This window comes from Seriola dumerili, unplaced genomic scaffold (genome assembly GCF_002260705.1).
Source record: "Seriola dumerili isolate Sdu_G_001 unplaced genomic scaffold, Sdu_1.0 BDQW01000035.1, whole genome shotgun sequence".
Lineage (NCBI taxonomy): Eukaryota > Metazoa > Chordata > Actinopteri > Carangiformes > Carangidae > Seriola > Seriola dumerili.
In genome coordinates, this window is record NW_019174290.1 from 3,988,132 (window position 1) to 4,015,060 (window position 26,929).

Sequence of the window (26,929 nt, forward strand, 5' to 3'; positions counted from 1 at the left end):
GCAAAGTTGTCAACAGCCACTCATAATCTCCCAAGTGCAACCTACACGCACTCACACGGCAGAGACAGACAGTAAAAATAAAACAGCAGCAGTTGTTGACAGACAAGCAGTGCAGCCTGTGAACACCTTGCAAAGGTAAATCCTCCTGAGACGAGTTCACCCTGCGTCTCCGCAGCTTACCTGCTGCGTTTACCTGCCCGGGGCGCGTTGGTTTGCTGCGGCGTCATGAAGCGACCCATCATGCTTCAAATGCAGGGATCTTCTCAGGAGTCTCAGGGGGCCTCCGGTATCAGTCGGTACTGGCAGTTCCGAACGTGCGCGTCTCCCACCATATATTACCGGGAGATTACCGGAGCGCTGTCTCTGCTGCTCCCGACTAATCCTGCCCTCGGGGAGAGGTAGCGGCGCGCTGACGTCACTCTATCAATCCAGCAGCAAGCTGTCCACTATACACGCCCCGGGCCATGGACACAAATCCCCTGGAGGCAGTGCGCGCACACACACACACACACACACACACACACACACACACACACACACACACACACACACACACACACACACACACACACACTTTGTCACCTATTTTTGGAGCAAAATCAGCAGTGTGTGGACCTACACTGAACAACGTGAACCTTCATTTTATGAGATGGAGGTACTGACCACTGAAAAAAGGAAAGGAGCATCATCAGATCTCATCAAAGATCAGTAAGTTGACATTGTTTCCATATACAAATATGTGTAAGTTTATATTGATTTTTTAGCAGGTATACTATAATGTTTACCATATGCACTATCTTAGTTTAGGATGGTAGCATACTAACATTTGCTTATTGGCCCTAATCACAAAGTACAGCTTAGGCTGATAAGAACACTATTAGTCCTGCAGGTATTTACTCATGATCCTAAGTATTGGACAAAATAAAAACGTGACCTGATGGTGGTGCTGGAAAAGTCAAGAGATCACCAAAGCTATTCATATTCATCCTGAGGGGCATATTCATATCCTCAACAAATGTCACTACAATCTATCCAATAGTTTGTGTCCAATAGTTCACTCAAAACCACAAATGTGAACATCAAGTTGGCGCTATAGAGGAAAAGTCAGGGTAACGCTTAAGTACCAAGATACAGTGCATGTGCCAATCTGACAAACAGATGTTACAGGATAAGTGAGAACATTAACCTGCTGGTGGCACCAGAGGAAAAATTGGGATCTGCAAAGTCATTGGCATTTGTCCTTTGGGCACCATGAATATTTGTACTAGTGTCATAGCAATTAATCAAACAGCTGTTCACTAAAAGCATCAGATTTCTACTGGTGGTGCTAACCAAAAAGTCAGGGGATCATTAAAGCCGGTAGAATTCATCCTCTGGGAACGAGGAACATCTGTACAAAACTTCATGGCAATCCATCCAATCCATATTTCAGTCTGGAACAAAGAGCTGGACAAACGGACATTGCCATATATGCCATGTAAGATTAACACACTTATTAAAAAGGCTAGATCTAAGATTGACTTGACTTATGATTATAAAAGGTTTTAGAGGAAAGAACGAGGAGTTCAAACCATATTTCAGTTTGAAGGACATTCCCTGATTTGTGATTTTATTAGTCTGTTGAGTCACTGTTTACAGATGCTATGATCCACTTCAGAAAGATTTAGAAAGTTGCTTCAAAGATATTGGTTTCCTTTGTTTGATTTTGTTTGTATTGTTTTCACAAATGTTAATTTCCAAAGTTTCATTTCATATTCATTAATTGTTTAATTGGTTCTGTTCTCAGGTGCACCTCTTATCATCTGCCTTTTATTTATCAGTTAATCAAATAAATACACAATGATTAAATACACTGTATGTTATTTGTGGCTAGGTGGGTTCCTAAGCAACACTAATGTCCTCTTGGAATATGTGTTATTTGTGTGTTAGTGTTACTACTGTTATGGCAGCATTTCTTGTGACTAGTTTGTTATTTGTCAGTGTGTGCACAGGCATCCAAAACTAGTGTACAATCTGAGGATTAAACTAAATAAACCAAAACTCGGGCCACTGTGTCGAAAAAACCTTAATACCACATTGTGTGTGTGTCTCAGTGTGTATCTGTGTGTTTGTGGTCTGGATTTCCCTCCTGAGCACTTGCTAATTAACGCTGGGGAAGGCATTGAGTGGCGTTTGGGCCTCTCCAACCACTTACTGTAGCTGCATGTGGTTGCCATCCAGCCAATCTATTCAGCAAAATGCTTCCTTCTTAAATAGGATCCAGCTATTGAGATTAATGCTGTGTGCAGGTATTTGTGTCCCTATTTAAAGCATTTATCGATCAGTGCGTCTCTGAAACTCTGTGAAAGTACCTCGCCAGCATTCTGACCCAGCACACTGACCACCTCCCTGAGACCGCACACACACTCACACCTCCACACACAAACCAGGAGGAACCCTCAATGTGAGCAGCAGCCCCTCGAGACTCCGCCAAGTGCTGTGGTCTGCAGGTACTGGAGCACTATTATTAGCTTTGTTTTCCTCAAACACACTTTCCCATCAATTCTATATGCAGTATAGCTAAACTCCACAAGGTTTGTACTGCACTTGTTTAACTTAAAAAAAAAGGTATACGCTGTCCAAAATCAGTTTTTTGAGTTATTGAAAAGTGGTTATCAAAGTTTGTAACTTTCTCACACTGCTGTACCTGTACAGTGAGTTCACTCAGTAGCAACATATCCCTACAATGGCCAATTTTTACTCCAGATAAACGTATTAAAACCAAACCACATCTACAGTAAAATTCACTTCTCTGCCGTTCATCCACATGCTCACTATGTTCTTAAAATACTAATTTTTCCAGTGTACTTGTTTCCGAATACAAAACATAATTTTGCCAAAATATAGCTAATTACCAGAAATGTGCACTTGAGACTTGACTCTACTCAAGATTTAAAGCTGCGCTAAGTAATGTTTTAAGTAATGTGCAAGGGATGATTCATAGTGACAAACCCACAGAATTGTCACCCAGCTTTGGTCACTGCTCATGAGCATTTTCAGAGCATCGTCTTTCAGCTTATTGTTTGGATTTTTATGGCTCGCCACTTAACTGTTTTGGTTCAGTCTCACCACCCTCATCAAACTTCCAGATGCAGCAGCTGTTTTAGCAAAAAGCTGCGATAAATCCAGCACTCGCACAAGACGCCTGACGGACAAAGTTAGCCACTAACCGGGGACCACAGTAAAGTGTATATCAGATGGTAAATTGTTGGAGTTGACAAAGCTGAGAGGAAAGCGAATATTTAGGTTACACTTGTCAGGGCACCAGAAACATGAAATGAATGCGTATGATGCTCCGTATCTGCTGAATGGGAAGCGGGAAGATGAATTGCTTGCCAACAAGTCTGCCACATCAACTCCATAAGGTAATATGTATGTACGTAGGCTGCAGTGGGGTCCAAAAGTTTGTGACACGTATGTGTGAGTAAGTCAATATTGTGTTTATAGCTTGTTTTGCTGCCCCCAGGTGGCCAAAAATAAATAAATAAACAATGCGGCTGCAAAAAACGAGTTTAACTTAAAGACCAGCTTAACAGCAGAATCAAATCTTATGTTTGCTGACCTTTGTCTTGCAGCAGTTATGTAGAAGCGCACTCAAGGGTGTGGAAATAAGTGTGATATCAGTGGGAGTGTGGCTACAGGAGCAACAGAGGAGACTTCAGACCACACCCACTCACACCCATCATTGATACAGGATGTGGTCAGCAGTGAAACAGAAGTGAAACTGTGAGCCAGAGAGGGCAGTGATACAGTGCTTTTCAGTCTGATATTACTTGGACTCGGACATCTCAGAATTGATTTACTTGACGCTTGATTCACTAAACGATCCAACTTCAATGAGAGCAAATAGGCATTCTAGAGTCAAGTTTTTACTACAATAATAAAAAATAAATGGGTGTGATGGTAGCATTGGAAAAACACCCTAAATGTTTAATTATTAGGCCTATTCACCAAGTTGATCTTAGCTGTTACCACAAAGGTCAATGATGTGTAATTGTAATGTTCTGCATTCACGGACCTGAAAAAATTAGAATTGAAGATGAAGACTTGTGACTGGATTTAGACTTGCCCTCAAGGACCTTACTCTTGAAATACAACTTGCTTGGACAAGACTTGACATTTGACTTGGATTTCACAAAATTTAATTAACTGCTCAGTTAAATACTCAACCTCTGTGTTGTGCTAGTGCAGCCCTGAAACCTTTCCAGCCTACAGCTATTTAGAATAATCTTAGCAATTTGTGCAGCTTACTTCTCGGACCACTGTAATCACTCATGCGCAGCAGCACCATCTCGCAAAAGGAAATGAAACTTGGATGGATGGATGGATGGATGGATGGATGGATGGATGGATGGATGGATGGATGCATGCGAGTGTGGCTACAGGTGCAAAAGAGCACACTTTCGACCACACTAGCACGCTGGTGAATTTAACTCCATTGACACAATTACAACAACGTCCTTGCATTTAGCAGAAATTATTATTAATGGGTGACTAAGATAAAAAAACATAGTTGTGTGGGGTTCTTTGGTTTCTCCACCAACTCCGCTGAGCCTTACGTGTAAGATGCGGACCTATGCTAGAACATGAGTTCCTTACAATCAATGGTCACTTACTGTGCCCTCCCAACCTTTCTTACAGGACATGCTGTACAAGATAATCAGTAAAAAGAAAAAAAAAAACCTTTGACAGCTGATAAAATATTGGGACAGAGGAGTCAGAGCAGGCAAAGGAGGGAAAATGAAGACAAAGCTAAAATGATAAGAATACCTGAGGTAAGAAAAAAAGGAAATATTATGTTTTCTCTCAGGCCTGCTGACTATGATAGTGTCTTAAGTGTTTTATGAAATTCCCCCAGAGGGAGCAAAGAGGTGGCCAGAGACATCCATCACCTTTTGGCTAAAATGCCACAGGAAGACAGTCTGCTGACACCACAGTGGAGCACAACAGAGGATGATAAGACTTGGATATTACTTAGGGGCTCCAAAATTGTCTGTGCAGTTTAATTTCTTCGTCACTGTTATTTCTTAAATTTGATTTGTGCCGAATAAATAAAAAACTATGAGAAGGTATTCACTTTGGAGCAATTTGAGGGAAAGTTTAGCAGAATTATAAAAGCTTTTTTAAGCAAGTCACTGAGTCAGACCTGCAGTAAATCCATGAAGGTCCAGTGTGAAACTTTATCTTTTGATTTTTAGGTTTGACTATATTATAAATGATGGCTGTTACTAGGGAAAACACACACACATATGCACAAACACACTCTCGGATACTCAAACAAGCAATGTGAAGTAGTCTCTCCTTATGTAAACAGAAAGAGCAGAGGGAAGACGAGGTACTGAGAGGAAATCCTCTGTTTAAATGCCAAGCTGTGCTTGCCATTCTCTCTCTCCTGTTCTTATTTCCTCTTTTTTTTGCATCTCTGAAGGCTCAGATTCTCCACCTTCATCTCTCCTCCACTGCCTGTTGTGTGTTTGTGCATGTGGGCGTGACTGCGTGGGTGTGCACGTGCCAGCTCGGGGCACACATTCATGATCCTGGTCGTGTGTTGAGAAAGATGACACGGACCAGTTTTGTTTTCATGCCACCAGAATTTACCGACAGGGGAGAAGAAGAATGAACACAGGATGCATGCTGGCGTGCAAAGACGGCAGCAGCTGCAACAAGAAAGAGATGGAAAAACATAGAGAGAAATAATGGAAAAGGTGACAGGGAAAATGGGATGGATATTGTCTCTGTGACAACAATATATAATGTTCTTTTGATAAATGCCTGAGTGTAAAATCGCTGTGCTCAGAGAAGCAGTTGAATTAGATCGTTGACCTTTTACACCCCTATACAACTCTTCTTCTTCTATATTCTTCACTAGTACAGATACAGCTACAGTATACAACAAAAAGGATAGACTACATTCAAAATACAGGCCTCAAAGTGCAACCTCAGCATAAAACAAAAAGTCAATTTACCTGCGATCACTACAACAAATTTAATTACGCCTGTGATTTTCACTTCCACTGACTACATGAACCAGGTTTTGGTTTGGGTTACGTCTAATGCAACATGGCTCCACATACTAACGATATGCCAGATTGGGACAAGAGCATCAGTAGGCCACTGAGCATAGGATGAAACACGGTTGCAGCACAGTGGTACAGGAAGAGCTATACTACCAATATCATAAGGAGGAGCGGTGGTCGCTCTTGAAAAATGACACCACACACACTTCACTATCTATACAATTTGCCATTGAAAACCAGACAGGTTAGTGATTCTGACTTGGTTATCTGTGGAAATTGGTGTTTTTTAGTGACTGATCAGACAGCGCAAAGGACATTGAATAAAGTCAGCCTCTAAGGACAGCATCCAAAAAGAAAACTGTTCCTCACAAAACTGCATCAAACTGTAAGATTAAACTTTGTCAAAGAAGATCAAAAGAAGTGTGAGGAACACTGGCAGCACCTCCTCTGGTCAGATGAAACCAAAACCATCAGATGGGGTCCAGCATGGTTGGTGTGGTTTAGTCTTTCTTCTGAATAGCTTCTCAAATGTGATGATTTGTTACTTTTCTTTATCATTTTTGATTATAAACTGAATATTTTTAGATGTTGGACTCTTAGTCAAATAAAATGGGAAATGACATTGGGCACATTTCAGTGTTTAATGCGTGATTATTAGAAAAAATAATCGGTACATTTCATTCAAAATCATCATTAGTTGCAGACTTAGTATCAGTACTTATGCTAATATTACTTCATGTTACTTCATATCAAAACTAAATGTTTTCCCCCTAATTTTCCCCATGTCTTGACAGTTAGAAAAAAAACATATTCTCCACTCAGTTTAACAGCACCACATATATTTCCTGTACTTGATCATTTAAGTGCTTTATTTAAGCTAAGCTACATCACATTTACACTGTGTAAAATATTCAAATCCCAGACGCCTTTCTTGTCTTCGACATTACATCAAATGGAAAATTGTAGGTGTCTCATGCTACATGTAACAGACATCACCCTATGCTTCACGTGACATATTTAGCATCTCTGGAAATCTTAACTAAATTTCAGATAAGTGTGGCAGTACAATTGTGTGCTTGAACGCACAGCATGAGTCTGAAATATCACGAGAGATGTTGCAAATAATTTTAATTCAATTATTGTGGCTTTATTTGGTTAAAAGAAAGAAGGGATTGTAGATGTATATTAATTCCAATGAGAATCTCTAGTGTTGCCTTGATGCTTATTTCAGGGTATTGTAAAGTGAAATTTCACTTGCCTTATATATAACCCCGCACATTTACAGATTTTGCAGTTAGAGGCATAAAAGAGTTGAAGACTAGACACTATTAGACTGAATTATTTGTTGATCTAGTCATTTTTTCATTGCTGCAAAAGGAGGGTAACAGTTGGACAAAAGACCAAAGATGCTGAGTTAGATTTATGTGAATCTAAAGTCCATAACAGACCAAGTCCTCCTGTTCGCACCACTTCGCCCCTCTGGAAGCCGAAGATGCTGTGTGTGTGTGTGTGTGTGTGTGTGTCTGTGTGTGTGTGTGTGTGTGTGTGTAAATGTAAACAGTAGCCCCTTGCTGACATAGCACTTCTCCAGGAACTTGGGATTGTGTGTGTGCCCTGGCCTCTGCTCCCTGCAGATATGCTTCCTTTCAGAGAGACTGTAGAAATAAGCAGCGAAGACCTTAGACTCTTCGTGTGTGTGTGTGTGTGTGTGTGTGTGTCTGTGTGTGTGAAAATTGATGTCTTCCTCCAGTTCATGAAAAAGATTGGTATGACTGAATCAGCTTAACAGCATTTTTTTAATGCAAAGTACCTCTCCGCTTGTAAATCACTCGCAGACCCACTCGGTCACGTTTAGCAGATTCTTCACAGGAGGACAGCTGTTCTACACCTGTTAACCTGCACCACCTACAAGAAAAGAAGGTATCATCAGTGACAGTTCAGACCATTCAGTGCATTCACACATACACTTAGAAAGAGGCACACCAGTGGGCTTGTTTGTTCACAGAGTTTATAGACTGTCAAGTTTCCACACAGCACATGACAGGACAAAGAAGTTAATTTCCTGAGCAATGTATGTTAAGCATGGTTTTTCTATTCAAGCGCTAGTAGTTATAAGTTACAGTTTATCATAGAGAACACTGACCATGATGAACTAGTCTGAAGTAATTTTATGTAGCAGAGTGAAGTAGAACATAACTATGGGATTTAAGATTAAAAAAAGTAATTGTCTCAAGGGCATTAATCCCGTTTAACAAAATATTTCCCCAAAGTTTTAACCTTTCTAAATTTATCCAGTTCAGTCTTTGAGTAGTGGTGGGAACGTAATGTCAGAGTGTCTTTTAACATTCAGGTAACAATGATTCCTGTTAATCAGAAAGACTAATGATTACCAAGGGAAGTTTTATGAAGTTTGGTCTCATTTTTTATGTATAAAAAGACAGAAATTTAATTTAATTATTGGTGTTTTATGTTACTTTACTTACTATGTTTTTCGTCTGGACCACAAAAGTGGGCCAACTTTGGTGCTACATTAATCGACTTTTCAGACTGTTTTTCAAAGAAAAACATTTTATCAGCAATCTAATGACTTTTTGGACAAACGTAAGCTACTTTCCATAGAGTTGCCAGTATGCTGACTTTTTAAATGAATATTTTCACACCAGGGTGTGTCACCATGTGAGTCAATTTAAACTTGTACATGTGTATGGGTGTGTGAGTGGGCGTGCACATATGTGTGCATTTGTTAGCACACTGTTGCCTCTGTGGTTTTCTGTTTATGCTGTGGTATCAAATTTAGTATCAACAATCTTGGAATTGTATTGGTATTGGTACTGACTACCAAATTGCTGGTATTGTGACATTCCTATTCATTACAGATCATTAACTTAAAAATCACCTACACTAAATAAACAAAGCATTCAAAAAATATGCTCCTATTTGAGTGTAGGGAAAGTAAACCAAAACTATTTACCCAATAATCATAAGTAGATCACAGCGATTAAAATGTTTGTTCACTTTTAACTTTTCACCCTTTGCTTTGATTAGTAAGTGCCTTTGTGATGCATAGTCTCATTGTTTGTTGGCAGTCTGCTCCACTGATCCTTGGCCTTACTTAATTCTTAACTGAAAGTACTGAGGAGAGGATGTACTGTTTTGTGTTCTCAACAGTTGTTGATGTTCTCATGGCCAGCGACTCTGCTTCATACATCTTTTTTTACATATCAGATGAAAAAGATTACATGCGCTTTCTTGCACAAATAAGTACAATTTTCCAGCTATATGAGGTTGTGGCCTGCAGCCACTTTGAACTTGTGGGAGTTGGTGGGCTCTGAAGAGGAAACCACTCTCTAATGAGGAACAGTCCACAAACTCCACAACTAACAACAGCCACTTCCTATGATGCAGGCAAATAATGATCCATGACCAGGCGGTCGATCCGTCCAGTTCATCCATCCAGATGAACTGTAGAGACTGTACTGAAACATGTCTCAGTGATTGTCAGGTCATCAGCACACTACTGTCATCTGCAGGATTAAGGATGAAATGACAGTTTCAACTAGGAGCCATGAACAAGAGCACTTCTCTGAATTATTAAAAGCCAAATTTCTGATGTTTTACAGTTTTTCTTGTCTGCAGTCATCTGTGTTGTGTTGTGCATTTTTTTTTCCAAATAATACCTCAGAAAATATCCTGTCTCGTGAAATCAGTGTTATACCTGTGTTAAGTTTTAAGACCATTATTTATGTAATTTCATTTAATCATTTCTTTTATTTGATTCATGTTTTAAAACCTTCCACTCCTTCTCATTGACTTTACTTATCATGTACTTTATTTTAATTATTATTCTCTTTTAAACCTTTTTTTATTGCTTTTTTATTGCTCATGTGCGTTCATATCAAATAGTTTCACTGTTTACATTTGAACTGTCTTATTATTAGCTTGTCAGAATAAGACCAACCTGTGTGAAAGGTGCTACATAAATAAAGTTTAATAAAAATTTAATCTGCAGATCCTCCTATCTGATGAATCCTTATGTTTATAAAATGTCGGGAAATTGTGAAAAACGCTCATCACAATTTCCCAGCGCCCAATATGACTTTTTAGATATCTTGTTTTGTCCGTCCAACAGTCCAAAACTCAAACACATTTGATTAACAGTGATATAAAACAAAGAGAAAAACAGAAAGTCAACTTATCAATTCACTTACTAATCGATTATGACAACATGTTTTCATTACATTTCATAGATTTAAAGAGAAAAAAATTTAACACTAACATTACATGATGAAGACTTGTTATGTGTCATTCTGTAAAGCTTCACCTCATGTTGTCTACAATCAGATTTGACTGATGTTGACTGTCTGATCAGATTAATGTCCTATTCTCTCTCTGTGCACCCCACTCCTGAAGCCAGAGCAGCTTGATCAATGGTATTGATGAGGAGATGCTAATAGCAGATGCTAATAGGGCCGGTATGACTAATAGACCGAGAGGGCCATTGATCTGCAGAGTTAGCATCTAATGCTAAAACAGCTGATTCAACCGCATAGTTGGACTAAAAGTTCCACCGGTGCTCGGTGTGTGTGTGTGTGTGTGTGTGTGTGTGTGTGTGTGTGTGTGTGTGTGTGTGTGTGTGTGTGTGTGTGTGTGTGTGTGCGCACTGGGGAGTGAATAGTTAGGTAACAATGCATTTCTGCTTTAGGCCAGAGGATACAGATATTCACATGTATGTAGAAGTCATACCTGAATACATATCTAAAATCAAACTTGTATTCAGAGATAGACTCAGTCACTCAGATATGTCCATGTTTGTCAGTAACACTCTAAACTTGCACGATTTCATAGGAGTAGTATATTACTAATGACATTAACAATAGCTCTGTACTATTAAAATGTTTCTATAAATCACGACAGTGCGACTGTAACCCAGCATGCACAATACCAGGACCCTGAAACCGAAGCAGCTAAATGGAATTCAGGCTTCATTCATTTTATTGTTTACACCTGTGCTTTTCCCACATAAAAGTGTCTTTCCATGAAAAAGGCCTATTGTGCACAGTAATGGTGTTAATTGACATTAAAAACATGTATGAGGTACGTGCAGCCAAGGTGAACAGTAGTATCACATAGGAAAACATGCTCACACACTGACAAAAAGCTTCCTGAGAAAATGCACTGCCCTTATATTCATCCTGACCGTGTTTCTAATTTGATGTCCTTGTAGGCTCTGCGACCACACATGACTCGCACTTAAGTTAATGAGTCAATGGAAAACATCTTTTCCCTCTTACTACCCTGTTCCTCATTGGTCATTGCTGTTTGTGTGCAAGTCTGTTTAAAGGCCCTGCATATATACACACACGCACACACAGACACAGAGACAGGTGTTTTCAATTATTCTGCCTGATTGGAGGTATGCTGGGAATGATGTGGGGTGACTGGGCTATACACTAATGAAAATGATAAAGGTGTAATATTTTCTGCGTGAGAAAGCAAACGGATGTCAATCAAACCATGCCCACACAGTCTTGACAAGAGGTCTAATCAGCCAAAATATGTGAAATCACCTGTGTAAATAACCCATAGGTGTGCAGAGCCTTTAAGTTTCTGGCCAAGCATGTCTTCTCTTTAACTTTCACTGACACACTATTTCATATTTCACTGACTTCATTAGACACCAACACTGTGAACACATTGGTACAGATATTGTAATGTCATTTCAAAATGAGAAAAAACTTCGACTTGCTAATACTCAAGGGCTGTACACACAAATTACATGCATTCAAAATACAAGCTTGAGGAAGACCAAGATCTGAAAGTTTGGCTACTCAGCCAAAGTGCCAAACGAATTACTGAACGAAGTGATATTTCCAGGAAAATAACGTAATGAACTTTACTGTCAGCCAAGCAACAACTAGGCAATCAGACAAAAGTTAGCATCTAGCAAATGGTGAAGTTTTAGCATTTAAGCTAACTAGCTGCAGTTGTTTGGGTGAAGACCAAACCAAAGCTAGAAAGGAGAGATAAAACTGGACTTACACTCTTCGGGTGGATAAAAACAGGACTCCAGGGGGACGATAATGTTACTCCCATAACTTTATGAGATGTTGGTTTGTTGATGGTAGTTGGTACTATCCATATGTTGGCCTGTTTAAAGTTTTTTTCTACCCCCTAACGGCCAGCAATAGAAGCGACTGCATTTAACGTTTGCCCCCGTCACATTTTGTTTCCTGTTGTCTCTCTTATTTATTACTATGAATTGCGCAATAGGCTACCTTGTTTAGTGACATAAAAGCAGGTTAGGATATGTGTCGTCCCGGTGGCTCACCTGGTTGAACGCGTTTCACTAAAGTTAAGTTTGGACCGGCGTGTCCACGAGTTCGAGTCCAACCCATGGCTCCCTGTTGTCCTCGCTGCTTCTCTCCTACTGCAACCATCCGCTTTGGAGGCAACAAAAATCTTAAGAAAAAGACATTGACTCTGGATAATGCACAGACACAAAGTTCATAGTACCGCTGAACAGTAAATATCTTCTTTTTTTTTCCCCACACAAATGTTATTTGAAAGAAAATAACTTTTTTTCTCTCTATCCTCTTTTTCTATTGTGTATTCGTGCATGTTATGTGAAATAGCAATGTCATGTAATCAGATGTTTGGCATGACACATAAATAAAACATATAGACCTACTATTGATACATACTATACCTACTATCATACAGCCTGATGCTTGGAAAACCCTCTGGCCAGAGAACTGGGGCTGTTCTACTGGTGCTGTCACATCAAATATTAATTTGATTTAGCTTTATACTGTAAGAAGTTAATCAATAAAACGATTCATGGCATTACTTTTGAAAGCATAATCACTTGTTTCTGTCTGGGTTAGCTGTTGAAACAAAATGGGACAACGCTGCAGTTTGACAACATAAAGAGGGGAGTTTTATTAATTAGTTCATTCTTTACATTTTGTATCAGTTTCTGTCGCTATACATTCAATAAATTCCTTCTGTGGTCTCAAACCGGGTGAACTGCATCCATACAGTCAGCTAAACGTTCAGTGTCCACTCAGAAGATTAGTGTTAATTTATCCTTGAAAAACAACTCCTGCCACAGTTTCTTACATACTATAGTATTCTCTGTGTAGTGCACATAGGAAGGAATGGCTTTGGGTAGACTGAGGTGGACAGATTTATATGTGTTATAACCTTGTTTTCATTTTCTTTTGTTACAAAACCAGAGAGTTCTTGCTATACCTACTTCATAAATACAGTATATATTATAACCATTCACCTTGTGCTAAAATCAAAGCTGTGCAGCAATCAGTTTAAAAAAAAAAAAAAAATTCTCAACATCAATAACATACAGGGAAATAAGCTTGCCTGTATATATTGTTTACAATATAATGTTTACAGTGGTTTTACAGTGTTTTTAATGTCCCTGATTATCTCAAAACCATAGTTGTATTTTTTATTATAGTACAGGAAAGAAACAGAGTATTTGTCAGTGTGTGTTTACAGTTACTGGGAAGTGAGAGGGTGTGCACCACGGTTGTGTGTTTGTGTTTGTGTTTGTATTTGTACTAAAGCCTGGAGAAACAGAGACATTTAAAACAGGAAAAATGACAAATCCTTATGAACAGAGCCATGTGGTAATGATGTAAACAGCTCTTTTACATCCATAATTACTCAGTCACTCATTGGTTATATAGATGGGTGCTATGGTTATCAATCACGTGTACGATAAAGAACACAACACCACAGAAATCAACATCAATCTCACTGCCATCAAACTACCTGCAAGTTCCTCCTGTGTCCGTTATTGTGTGTGCAGGATATTTAAACAGTCGACAGGAGTATGAGGCAAACCATTACATTAATAAACAGTATAATCAATTAAAATAATGATTGAAAGAGAACAGAACAAATAAGAGACAATATATTCTTTTTTTAGAGTGGACGGGCACACAGAATGCTGAATATATTACATCGATGTGCGAAGGGTCCGATCTTTAGAAGTTCAGTGTCTCTGACATCATCTTCCACCAGTCCATCAGCTCCTCCCGCTCCTCCTCCTTCCTCTCCATCAGAGACTCCAGCTCAAAGTCCACCTGACACACAGAGCGACATGGACTCACATGAGAGGTAAGAAGTAAAACAACTACAAACTAACTGGATACAGTATTATACATGAATTGTCCTAGTATGCTGCTTTCCAATAGTATACAAAGAACAATTAGTAACCTAACCTGTATACTAATAGGATACGATACAACACGTGTGCCAATGCAAACCAATTACTCTCAGTCTCTTTAAAATGCATCTTAAAATTAACAAATAAACATCCAAAAAACTTTTTCCAATGATTTAATGCAGATTTTTTTTGTTTTCACAGAGCTGCTTTACCACCATTCACCATTACTTTGAACTGTTTTGCAGCTCCTCCAGTTTCTTTTGTGCACTGCATTGTGTCAAAATTATTTGAATTACAATACATTTGTGGTTAACCTGAGACTGAACCAGAAATGCTACATGAACAGGAAGCTCACAAACTTTTGACTGACACCGTAGATTTAAGATTATTTAATATAGGCATAGCACTAAAATGATCACTCAACACTGTCATATCCTGCTACAGTCACCCTTTGGAAATATGAAAGGACAACACGGAGCTCTTAAGCCAGGTTTTAGTTGGTTTATTTGTCTGTGAGTCTTACCCTGGTTGCAGGGCTGTAGGGAACAGCCACCTTTTTGATGACAGTCAGGTATCCTGGAGCAGAGGCTGCCACTTTGTAGTTTCCTGGAGCCAGCAGGCGCCAATAATCTCCATCTTTGGCTGCGAAATACAGATCATCTGATTAAAACATATAGTCAAGCAACAGACAGAGCAGCCGACTGATGCTCAGCTATGGAAATAATCACATTCACAGCTTCACTGTGATATAGGCTACTGTATATTACAGGTTCAAGCGACAGAAAAGAAGAAATAGTGCAGTATCCACTATGTCCACAAGATGGAGGCATCTTACAGCATCTTACCATTACATGTCTCATAATACAGGCCTCTTGTCAATGGAGAGTGGTGTAACGGACTTGTAATGTAATACTGTGTGTATATCTTAATTTGCACTAGATGCTGATACCTGTGGTGATGTCATGGTCAATACCCTCCACAGAGATGGTGGCATTGGAAACGGCGTTGCCCTGGAGGTCACGCACGAAGCCCTTGACACCACGGTGAACCTACGTACAATACACACATTGACACACATTGACACACACACACACACGCACGCACACACAAAGAAGCATATTAAGTTTGACTGAAAGACTGGGATCTTTGTTTGAGCTTTAAGATGGTACAATGCTCTTTGATTGTGAACAACAACTGACTGACTGTTCAACACTTCAATCAACCAATGTTACATTTTCTTGTGTTTATGCCAGTAATGGTTGCAAATGTGGATGTAGTGTTATGTTGTCATACCACCACAAAACCTCTGAGGGTGGGGTGGATGGTTATGACTTTTACACTGGGAGACCATGGATTGTGTCCCATCACCTTCCAACAGGTAATGTTAGTAATTTAAAGGGGCGTCATTTTGGCTTTCCTATTCTGTTGAGCATTAACATTTTATTCAGCGAAGATGGAAACACCTTGAGTTTTGTTTTTGGGGTCAGCTGCATCAAATACACCAATGAAAACAGATGAGATTTATTTATAGTCCTGCTATGCTGCCAACCTGCTCAAGGTAGTTGACGAGGGAGTTGCGGTTCTGCTCCCAGTAGCTCTTCAGTGTGTCCTCATTGGGGAACTTGTCACAGCTGAGCTCCAGAGTGATCTCAAAGCAGTTGCTGCTGAGGTAGTTGAAATCCTGCATTCCTGTTATGTGGAAACAGCAAGAATGACTTTAATGAGCGAAAGTGGCAGGAAAGCTGTCGTTGCCTATGACATTAAAGAGCATACAGTACATAGCTAGACATTGTTGAAGGAATTGGTAGACAGACATGTCGACTTTTCAAGGTAAAATGGGTGATATTTTGTTAAAAACGTACTGAGTAACATTTTAAATAAAGCCCAGCCAAAACATGAACACGGCCAATTTTAGCATCTGTACTGTTGTAAATGCTTGATGATCAGTGACAAGATTATGCAGCACAGAAATGCCAAAGATATTGTTTAAATTGTCTACCAGAGAGCACTGACAATCCTTGTGTCTAAAAATGATTATTATCCTCTAACCGGATACAATAAATTTGCTTCTTGTTCAAATATAGTCACTGAAGCTTAAAAAAAACATGGTTTTTACCTCCTGGGACACTGTACCAGGCCCCTCCATTAGTGATGCCATCTTTGAAGCTGGAGTCGTCATCGTTCTTACGGCACGGGGGTCGGTGAGGGTCGGACATCACTGGGTTGTACATGGAGTAGGCCCTGGCCAGAGACTTGAACATCATATCATCTGGACTTGCACTGTACTCGTGAGTGGATCCTTAATGGAGAAATGAGAGGGGAAGGAACAAACAAGTGCACAATGTTTAGACAGTGGCTTTGATAAAGTATGAACACCTGCATCTGCAACACATTAAACCTGTGCTTGCGCAAACACGGTTTGGTTACTTTGGGTAATGATGCACAGGAAGCCATAGAAGGAAACATTTTCCATCTGATTTAAATTAGAGTTACGAAATTCTGAAGAAAAAAACCCATAAAATGTTTGTTGTTTTACTTACAGGTCAAATATTTGTCTCATTAAATGTCTGGAATCATTCTCATATAGAAGAAGAAAACAGCTTAGGTACATTCAAACAACCCAAACACAAAAACAGGATGTGTATGAGATTGCGTGTGCATGTGTGTTTGTGTACCAGTGCGGGTCTCGTCATATGGGTAGTTGGCCACCACGTCTCCTCCGTGCAGGTTAGCTGAGAGGACAAAAGGGATATCCATGATCCAGTGGATCACTGCCTTGGTCTCTGGAGCCAGCTGCAAAGGCAAAACATCATAAATTACTAATGCATAAAAGACATATACAGCACATGCTGCACCTGCCGCCACGTCAGAGGGTTTTCTATATTTAAAGTATTACCACTTTCAAACTACACGCAGCAGCTGTCTTTAAAGCACTGAAAGAAGTATGTTTTCTTACTGTCAACAAATAGCATGAAACAATTAAAACAAACAATGAATTGATCCTATAAACAAGTATCACCTGATATAGTTTATTCCTCATAGATCCATTCTTGCCAAAAACTACTGATACACATTAATGAACCACACTGTTGCACTGGGTGACATGTTCCTTCATTAAAATGACCAATGACCTTTTTTTAAATTGCCACATGGGCAAAACAAAATGTGCATCAGAAAATAGTTCTTAAGAAATTACAGTATTCACTTCTGCTTAAATAACATTTGACAAAAACTACCATGCCCTGATGTTTTAGAGAATTAATTTGTTTTTTAAAAGATGTGCATGTTCAGTAGGAATGAATGGGCTGAGAGCCACGGACAAGGTAGAGAAATCAAAAAGTACTGAGTCATGTTTTATTGTTTTGGTCTTTTCAAGGGATTTCTAGACAATAAGAAAAAAAAACATCAGTCTCATCCTTAAATCAGTTATGCTGACTTTATCTGCGTGTCTGTTTGTCTACCTTGGTGTTTTCATCCACAGCCTTCTTCATGTTCTGCAGCAGGTGGTTGTTGGCTCCGCCCTCCCTCTCATTGATGTAAATGATGCGGTCCAGATCTGGGAAGTTACGGTTCAGATCCACACCCTGTGCATTACTGCGGCCCACAAACCAGTCCTTGATCTCTCCAGGCTGAGCAGGAAACAGAAGAGGATGTTTAGGTGGACAGAGATTGTGCCGAGCTTGAATAATTGCCATTCTTAAACGCTGCGTATATGTAATTTAAAGCCAAGAGTCAGTGTTTGTTGTCTTGTGAGTTTAATCTGTCTGGTGTTAAATCCCTGGATTAGGTTTGTTTTATATACAGTGTGGTTTTTGTCATGCTGTGTCATCACCTGTGAAGCGGCCTTCTCAAAGCCGTCTGGGTTCATGGAGGGCATGAGGTGGATGCGGGTGTTGTGGATGAGGTCGATGATGGTCTCGTTGCCTTTCTGGTACTGGTTGCACAGGTACTGAGCCAGGTAGATGAGCAACTCTCTGCCCACCGCCTCGTTGCCATGCATGTTGGCGATGTACTTAAACTCCGGCTCACCTGCAGGGAACAAAAGAAAAAAATTGCTGTGTTAGTGCGTCACACACAGTGCGATAATACGACATTACGGATTCAACCTGGTCATAGCTCAGAATGAGAGGCTGAACAGAATTTGAATAAGAGACACAGGATTTTTTATTTTTTTTTATTTTTTACACAGATGGACGAGTGAAACAAGATTTGCAATTGATGCATCTTTGACAAGCTTAAACCAATCACACAAAACACAACTGGCAACTAATCCCAAAGAGAAATGTCACAATAATGTCACACTCTTTGTAAAAAGAAGTGATTTTAGTCAGTATTCATGGAAACCTTTATCTCTTTTGGCCCAAGAGAAGGTCACTGATAAGGCATTCTCACTTGCTATGGAGGTTACCCTGAACACAAACACCTGCTAGACCAACTATAACACGGGGCCTTCACACTCCAGCAGTGACGAACACACTGGCTCATCAGCTGAAGGGTTAAACAGAATTGAACACTGCAGCCCAGGACTCCATTTGGACAATAATGACTGAGAGACAGCGGATTATTGGGTGACACTGTCACAGATTGTTCTGCCTGAATCTTGCCAGAGTGACAGGTCCAAGATCAGATTCGACTAAATCTCAGTGAGAGTCTGACTCCAGGACCTGATGTGACAAAATTAGGGATCCTCAGGACACTTGCAACCTATAAATCCAGCACTGGGTGCCACTTGTAATGCGGCTTATCAGTCTGCCTCTCTGCCTTCATGTTGACAATTTCCTTACCAAAAACACAGGAGAAATTCTGTTTCACATTATGAAAAAGACATGTTGGCATGTAAAGTCTTACATTTACATGAAATACATAAACCTTGGACATACAGTATGTGTTATGTAAAGCTGTGTTTTAATGACTCGGGCTCTTACCATCTGTTTCATATGCTAATTGGCTTTGCTGCTCTTCTCTTCATGTATACAAATACAAAAAAAAGCAAACAATAAAGACAAGTGCAACTAAGGAGCTATAAAAAGTCCTTTAACAAAATGACAAAGAGGATGACTGTGTATGAGCTACAGCACACACTCTTTTGATGAACTACAAACCAGAGATTAGTGGCTTTCTGTGACTGTACGACAACAAAGAACTTCTCTGAGCACTAAGAAAAAAAATTTCTGTTGTTCAGATCAGTTACGAGCTATGAAATTTAGCTCCAGTTCGGCAGATGGTTGAGTGTTTTTGTGTGTGCGTGTGTGTGTGTGTGTGTGTGTGTGTGTGTGTGTGTGTGTGTGTGTGTGTGTGTATGAAGCCAAATTGCAGCAGGGGTTCTGTTTTATTGGAGGCTTTGTGTGTGTTTTTATTGTTTTTTTTCTTTCTTCTACTATGATTTGCCGATTTTCAAGACTTCTTTTACACTTTACAGATGAATTTCTAAAGTTGATAGTGTGATTAAACTTTCACGATGCATGTGTACGTGTGTGCCAGCATTCTCATATTTGCATCTTTTTTATTTTTTTTATTTTTAGAGGATTCCTGTGTGTTTGCTGTATTTGTAAAATAATCCCAGAGGCTTCATGAGTGAGTAACACACACACACGGCCCACCACACATCTGGTAGTCAGGTTATTTTTAAACACTCGAATCTGTTCTCTCTCTGAGTTGCTACTAATGATTTCAAGACTACAATTAACTCTTTCCGTCCTGACGTTTGTGAATGGTTTTTACAGGCCTCAGAGGCCTGACAGAGCTGTCAAACACATGCACTCACAAGTTCGTACACACACACACTTTGAAGCTGGACTGAAAAAAAAAAAGAGCTACTATGATTCAAGCTATTACACAGATGCTCGGTATCTAGAGACCTTTCCTGTCTCCCTTAAGAAACATGTTTTTATGTTGTTGACGGCCATGTTAGTGTGTGACAGAAAACAGAGCTGCACATGTTTCCTACATGTAGAACAGCTGACCTACATCGAAGTGATTATAGTTACTGCACGGGCCAACACATGTATTTATGAATTTAAGATGTGTTCGGGGTGGCCAGCTGAGAGGATGATGAATGATGAATAACACTTTCGTTTGAATTAATATCATTAATTAATATTTTTGCTAAGTCACACTTAGGTAACAGCTCTGTTTACTCTTTTTACGCACACACACATTTTTGACCAGAGGATGCATTTTGCACAAAGGCGAGCGTGATGTGTCACTGTGTAGGCGGCCGACTGTTGTCTTCTCTCTCTCTTCTTCTCTTTTCTAAATTTACTCGTCTGTCAAACTGTCGGTACCTCACTGAGCTTTTATTCTTTTGGACAGTTCCTTTTTGAAATGTAAAAAAAAACAACATTTCAAAGGAGGTAAATGCACAAATGTTTTATTGTTTGAACATTTAAAACAAAGAATTTGAGGACAGTGTGCAGTGCAAAAATTGAATGATGCAACTTTTTGAAATTCAAAGCAGACATCCATATACAGCCATGTGTTTTAAACAATGTATTAGTAGTAGAAGAAGTAGTGGTATGCTTTTATATATATTGTTTTGTCTAACCAGCAGTCCAAAGCTCAAAAGTGTATTCCCTTTATAATGATGCAAAACATAGAAAACTAGCAAATCGTCATGTAGAGAGAAGCTAAAAATAGTTCAAAATTATTTTTCTGTCACTCAACTATTCATTCATTCAGTCTATCACAGGGCGGACGTATAGAGACAAACAACCATTCACACTCACATTCACAATTTATAATAGCCAATTAACCTAACCTGCATGTCTTTGGATTGTGGGAGGAAGGCAGAAAACCCCTTTAGAAAACCCACGCAGACACGGGGAGAACCGTGCCTGTCAATCAACTAATCAATTGATTATTTCAGCTCTAGCGTAGATAGGCTGCCCTTCGTTCATATTATGTTCGATGTTGTATCTCTAAGAGGTGGAGACTTTGATTTCTGCTCTCCACAGGTCAATACAATACATCTGATGCTGACAAAAACCACTGCGTCATCTTACGCTTTGTCAGGACTTATCAGAAGTGTGTGACAGGTACTCAATACTGTCTCCTAGGCGACCGCGTCATAATGAGTGCAGCTGCAACGTCATTAAGGAAGCGCCACATTAGTGGGCTCTCAGTCGTTGTGGCAACCCTGACAGGGGCAGGTGCTCAGAGAGACAAATCAACTCTGAGGTTGAGTAAACACACTCACTCTGCGTCTGTCTGTCTGCCTGTCTCTCTCACACACACACACACACACACACACACACACACACACACACACACACACACAGACACACGTACACACACACTCATATAGAACTAGTATGTTAGCTCTGCATGACTGCCGGCTGTCATCGGATATTACGAGACACACATGCATGTACGGCAGAGATAGAACGCCAAAACGGGTGAAATAAATTTGTGTTTTTACATTAAATTGATTGCTAACATTTGAGTCACATAAACTGACAACAGGATAACAAATAAAAAGCTTAGAAAATAGACAGATAAACGAATGAAAGATACCCCTATAGTGTCCAAAAATCCACAAAAGTCAGTGGCCGAGAGGCTATGAAAGGAGGTGGGACTTTGGTTGTCTGCCGCTTGCAATGGCCAACACACAGCATGACACGAAGAGACATCCCGCAGCATGTCGAGATGCAGAAGGTAAGGGAGGATGCAAGCCTGTCTGATGTATAATAAATGACTTCTGGCTGATGCCTTGGCCTTTCTCTCATCCTCTTTCCGTTTCTGCTTCTGCCTTATTCCCTCTACATTCTTTCACCCACCTCTCTTTTTTCTGTTTTTTCAATCATCATTCCTTTCTTTTTTTATCTCCCTTTTCCATCAGCTCATCCTTCCTCTCAGCTGTCTCTGCAGCATTAGTTTCTCACAGCTAAACCGTCCAAACATCTACTGGGTTTACACTCTATTCTCCTCCATTTTTCTGTCTTTTATTAGGAACATGTTTCATTTGAAAGCCCCTTTATGTTCAATATACCGCATGTCATTTGATATGACCGTAGCCCATAGAGTGTATGGCTGCTATTGACTTTAACTGGGCATCTGTGTGCGTGCTCACTGGGGATTACATACTTCCCCTGTCATCTGATAAAACAGTCCAGCGTGGAGTCTTATGACAGTCTCCACCACATGAGATAGTCCATAGCGTATTGGATGACCCAGTGCTTCATACTGACATGATTTTTTTTTACCTTCAGACAAAGTCAAACCCATTACAAGATAGGGTTTCTCCTCATATTATAAGCCTCGTAAATAGTTCCATACATGAAAGTCAAAATAGTTTAGGCTGAGGAGAAGCCCCTCGTCTTTTTTTTTTAGCCCTTATACACTCAAATGTGATCCAGCTGTGAGATGTAAACACCCCCAACACCCCCATCAGATGAAAAAACATGTCACCCACGTTCAGTGGTGGAAGAAGTAACAATACCACACTTTGAAAATATGTCGTTAAGCCCAGCATTCAAAATCTAACTTCAGTAAACATTTATGTGTCGGCAGTATCGTCACTTCATGTATCAAAAATAAAAAAGTAGCCTGTTCATTAAGTAGCATGTTAGAGATGTATTATTGTATGTTACATTTGTGAATTTTGTTACTGATGTTTTTGTGTGTAAAACCATTTTAATCTTGTACCTGAGGGAGAGGGTGCTATGTTTAATTACTTTACATACTATTGGGTAGTTTAATTTGCAGAAATTCATCATAAGTTTATCATGTGCAAACACGTATATAAAATGTAATCTGTAAAATAAGTGGTAACAAGCCGTCCGATAGATGTTGAAAGTTAATGGTAAAGTAAATACTCAAGTAGCCTATGCATCAAAAAATTGCACTTACAGCAAATGTTTTGGGAGATACATTCCATAGATCATTTAATCCAAGCAGCCAGTTAGCTCAGATAAACTCAAAGAATGGAAAAAAGGGGAACAGCTAGCTTGTCTCTGTCCAAACTAGCAAAGACCACCAACCAGCAGCTCTAAAACTCACTAGTTAGCATGTTATTTTTTCTGTTTGTTTAATCCGTACGAAAACTAAAGTGCAGAAACAACAATTCAGCCTTTTATCAGGTATGGGGTATGTGCTGGACTACTGAGCTGCAAGAGAGATTTTTTACACATTCAGCAGACACAGAGCAGCATTAACATTCATTTGGGGTTGTGTTTTTATTCCCCTTAATAAATGTATGTAAATTATACTTTCACATCATAACATTCAAATCGTATGAGCAGCCAAGTTGTAACAGCTCGTGTCAGCCTCCTAATTGTAATTCCAAGTTTTAGAAGAAAGGCTGCTAAGCCTCCATCACTGGAAGTTGCATCAAATTAAAATCTAAAATAAACTGTAATATGATGAATTTAACTAATTTAATAGAAGCTGTACAACGTTTTTTTGTTTCAATTCACGACAAACCACTACAAATATGTAACACAACAGCAGTAGCTAATTTAGGCAGCTTCAGTAATGTGACTACAGGGCTATAGCAGTAATCATCATAAAAAAAAATTCAGTGATATTTTTTCACATGATCCATCGTTGATATGATAACGACGATAACCTCTTTAAGTGCAGTGGTTGGGTAAATGTCAGTTACTTCCCACCGCCTCGCATGTCCTACACTGCATGCACTGTATATTAATACATAACCACCGTGTTTACACTCTCGGCTATAAGCACTTCCTGTGTCACGGTGTATGACAGATGGCTGCTTACTGACAGATGCATGAGCTCAAGACCGTTGTCCTCCGGAGCCAGCCAGCCAACCAGCCAGCCGGCCAACCACGAGCTCCCAGTCAGCTCAGTGCACTAAGCCGATCTGTTGCCCCGGCAACTGCTATTTTGGCTCCACCTTAGAGTTTCAACACATTGCAGGGCCAGATAAAATATTAGATAGGGCTCCTTAAAGGGAAGCTTAAAGATGTCTCCGGTCTCTGCAGATTTTTATTCTTGTCTCACACACTCATTTATCATTTCTTCCCCTGACACTGAAACCATCATCTTTTTCTTCCTTCACTCTGCTTTGCCCTATCAGTCTCTGGAGCTCTTCTCACTGTTTCCTCCTCTGTTTCATCCCCCTCCCTCTTACTGTGGATGTTTTGCTCAGCAGAGATGGAGGGAGAGGAAGGGAGAGGAGGAGGGGGGAGGTGCTACCCCTGTTGGTGAGGCTGAGCAGCTTGGAAACTCATCTGGTAGTAATAAGGGCTCCACATCGCTACTGTGACTCATGCCTGCGCACACCCACCAGACTATTACAGGCTTATTTAGTACGTGCGTACGGTCATTAGGCTCTGTGACCATGCGAGCTGCAAAACACACAAACCCTGTGGCGCACCATTAAGACCACACAAATACACACAGAGAAGAAAATACACCTTTACACAGAAATGCTACACGAGACGTATAGTTTAAATCCCACAAACTGTTGAAAACTACAGTAATTACAGGCAAAGTTTCATCTTTCTTTTGAGGGCTCTGCCTCAGGACTACTGTGATGAAATTAATCGCTTCCTTCCACTGTGTCCGTTTCTGTTTGGGAAGTTGGATAGAAATCACTGACCTGTTCCAAGACATTCATTAAAGGCTCATCTGAAAGGTTAAATGTGCTACAGGCTAATCCAGTAAGTTGCATTATTACTCTTGGTGTCAGTAGTGTTTTTCTCACTATCAGGAGTACACAGTGTACCTTTTTCACACTTACAGTACTAATCTTTCTGGGTCGTGCACTGAATTTTCGATTTGTTTGAGATGGAAGCACTATGATAAAGGGGTTCAACAGCTGGTCTGAGTACAGTTGGTTTGGCTTACTGACATTTTAATATATTTACAACATATCAGACTTTGTCAGAGATTGAACAGTGAAGTTCTGGACTTATTCCCACCCTTATCCCTGGTGTTTTTATTACAGTTCACCATTTATCAAGATGGTGTCAGGTATTAAATGTCAAATATGAAGTTTAGACAGTAGACACAACTAAAAAGCCACAAAAAAAAAAAAAAATCAATCACATATAGTCTGAATTGATTCCAGCCTGAAAATAAAACAGAAAAGAGAAGATCTCTATCACGAACAGGCCAATCCTCCATTTACAAAAAGCTTTATGGAAATATTGTCTGGTGTCTTTTATGACACATTTTTACAGTTTTCTGCTCCAGCTGTTCTTAAGCTGATATTTTGAAAGCATCTGGTGAATTTCAAGATACAGTCCCACTCCTAAAATGGACTTAAAAGACTGTGGATGATTTTGCTAATCAGGTGTGACTTAAGAAAAAAAAAAAGCAGGAGGTGCACTGCATCTAAAAACAGCAGAGGTGGTTGCCCACATCTGCATTTCCTGTGGCTGGTGTGTAAACTGTCCATCAAACAAGAAGGTCTCACATTTTCTGACATCACGTCCTCTACCCTATGGTTCCTTCCAGTTTGCAGTCCAGACCTGACAATATGGAGCAGTGTGATGGAAGTCATAACATATCCCATGTCCACTGTCTTTACTGACCTAAACCCATCAGGACTGTCATTTAATATTCAGTCAAAGGCTTCCTCCTCTGAATGCTGTGTGTAACTCTTTGCCCTGATATGTTGCAGCCAACACTGCAGATACATCTGCTTTGGATTGAGGGGGGTTGTTAATTAAAAACTCTCCCCATTGAGCCGTGGCATGATCCACCGCCTTCGGGATCTTTTCTCAGAATCACGACTCGGGATAAGCACGAAGAGATCCTTATCAACCAGCAAAATGGCGGCTTTGCGTGGCAGATCCCACACTCTATCATCTATATTCCTCTGAAGTAATGCAGCAGGCCCTGCGCTCACAGTTTACGCACAGCACGGCACACCTGCGCTCCACCTCTGCTGTTTTTTCTGCTCATTTGGGCAACATCGGCCACACGGGCCGTTTCTGTAGCCTACAACCCTCACGCAAAATAAGAGCATCACCAAGCTGCTATGCGCAATAGTGCGTGATGTGTTTGTGTTATCACAGCGTGTGGTGATGAGTTCCTACAGCGGGGACAAAGGGAGTGGGGAAAGGGTGTACAATCACCGCATTATGAAGCAGGCTTTATGTATGCGTAAAACTGACCAGGCTCGTGCGTCCCGGGGTTGTCGGACATCTCTAGCACCAGCAGCTCGCGGCCCTCGAAGCTCTCCCCGATGGTGTAGATGCGGGTGATGGTCGGGCACTGCAGCCACACCGACACCAGCGCTTTCCGCAGCTCCTCATAGCGGTGGTACTCGTAGGAGATCTCACCGTCGGTACCGGCTGCGCTGACCAGGGAGACCACTGCGGCCCCGAATAAAATTACCGATAGGAACTGTTTCATTTCGACGTGTCCTCTTTTCCCTAAGCCCTGTCTTCCTGCCTGTCTGCCCGCGGCTTGGTTCCAAGCCTTATCTCTGTACTGCAGCCTCGCTTTAGGCTATAAATATCACTCCCTCTGCTCTCTCTCTCTCCTCCTCTCTGATGCGCTGCTGTACCTGAGCGCAGACTCCCAGTCAACCTCCAGTGTAAAGTCAGGCGCAAGATGCAGGCCTACATATCCGGTCATGATTTTCAAAATAAAGATATTTTCCATTCGGACATGGAGATTTAAGGCAATTCATAAGGTCTTTTTACGTCTAGAGGAAAGGCCTGTACTTTCAGAGTAGTGCAGACTGCAAAGACAAAAATGTAAAAGAATA

General features: G+C 40.3%; 1 protein-coding gene across 1 annotated transcript; it reads right to left on the reverse strand.

Moving 5' to 3' along the window:
• Positions 1–12,970: 12,970 nt before the first annotated feature.
• On the reverse strand, positions 12,971–26,731 carry cpe (carboxypeptidase E). Its single transcript, XM_022738354.1, has 9 exons — positions 26,331–26,731; positions 18,077–18,273; positions 17,706–17,873; positions 16,920–17,037; positions 16,361–16,543; positions 15,794–15,933; positions 15,194–15,293; positions 14,768–14,886; positions 12,971–14,161 (listed from the first exon to the last, which is right to left on the reverse strand). Exons 1-9 carry the CDS (start codon positions 26,569–26,571, stop codon positions 14,063–14,065), a joined length of 1,365 nt encoding a protein of 454 aa, XP_022594075.1. The 5' UTR covers positions 26,572–26,731; the 3' UTR covers positions 12,971–14,062.
• Positions 26,732–26,929: the final 198 nt, after the last annotated feature.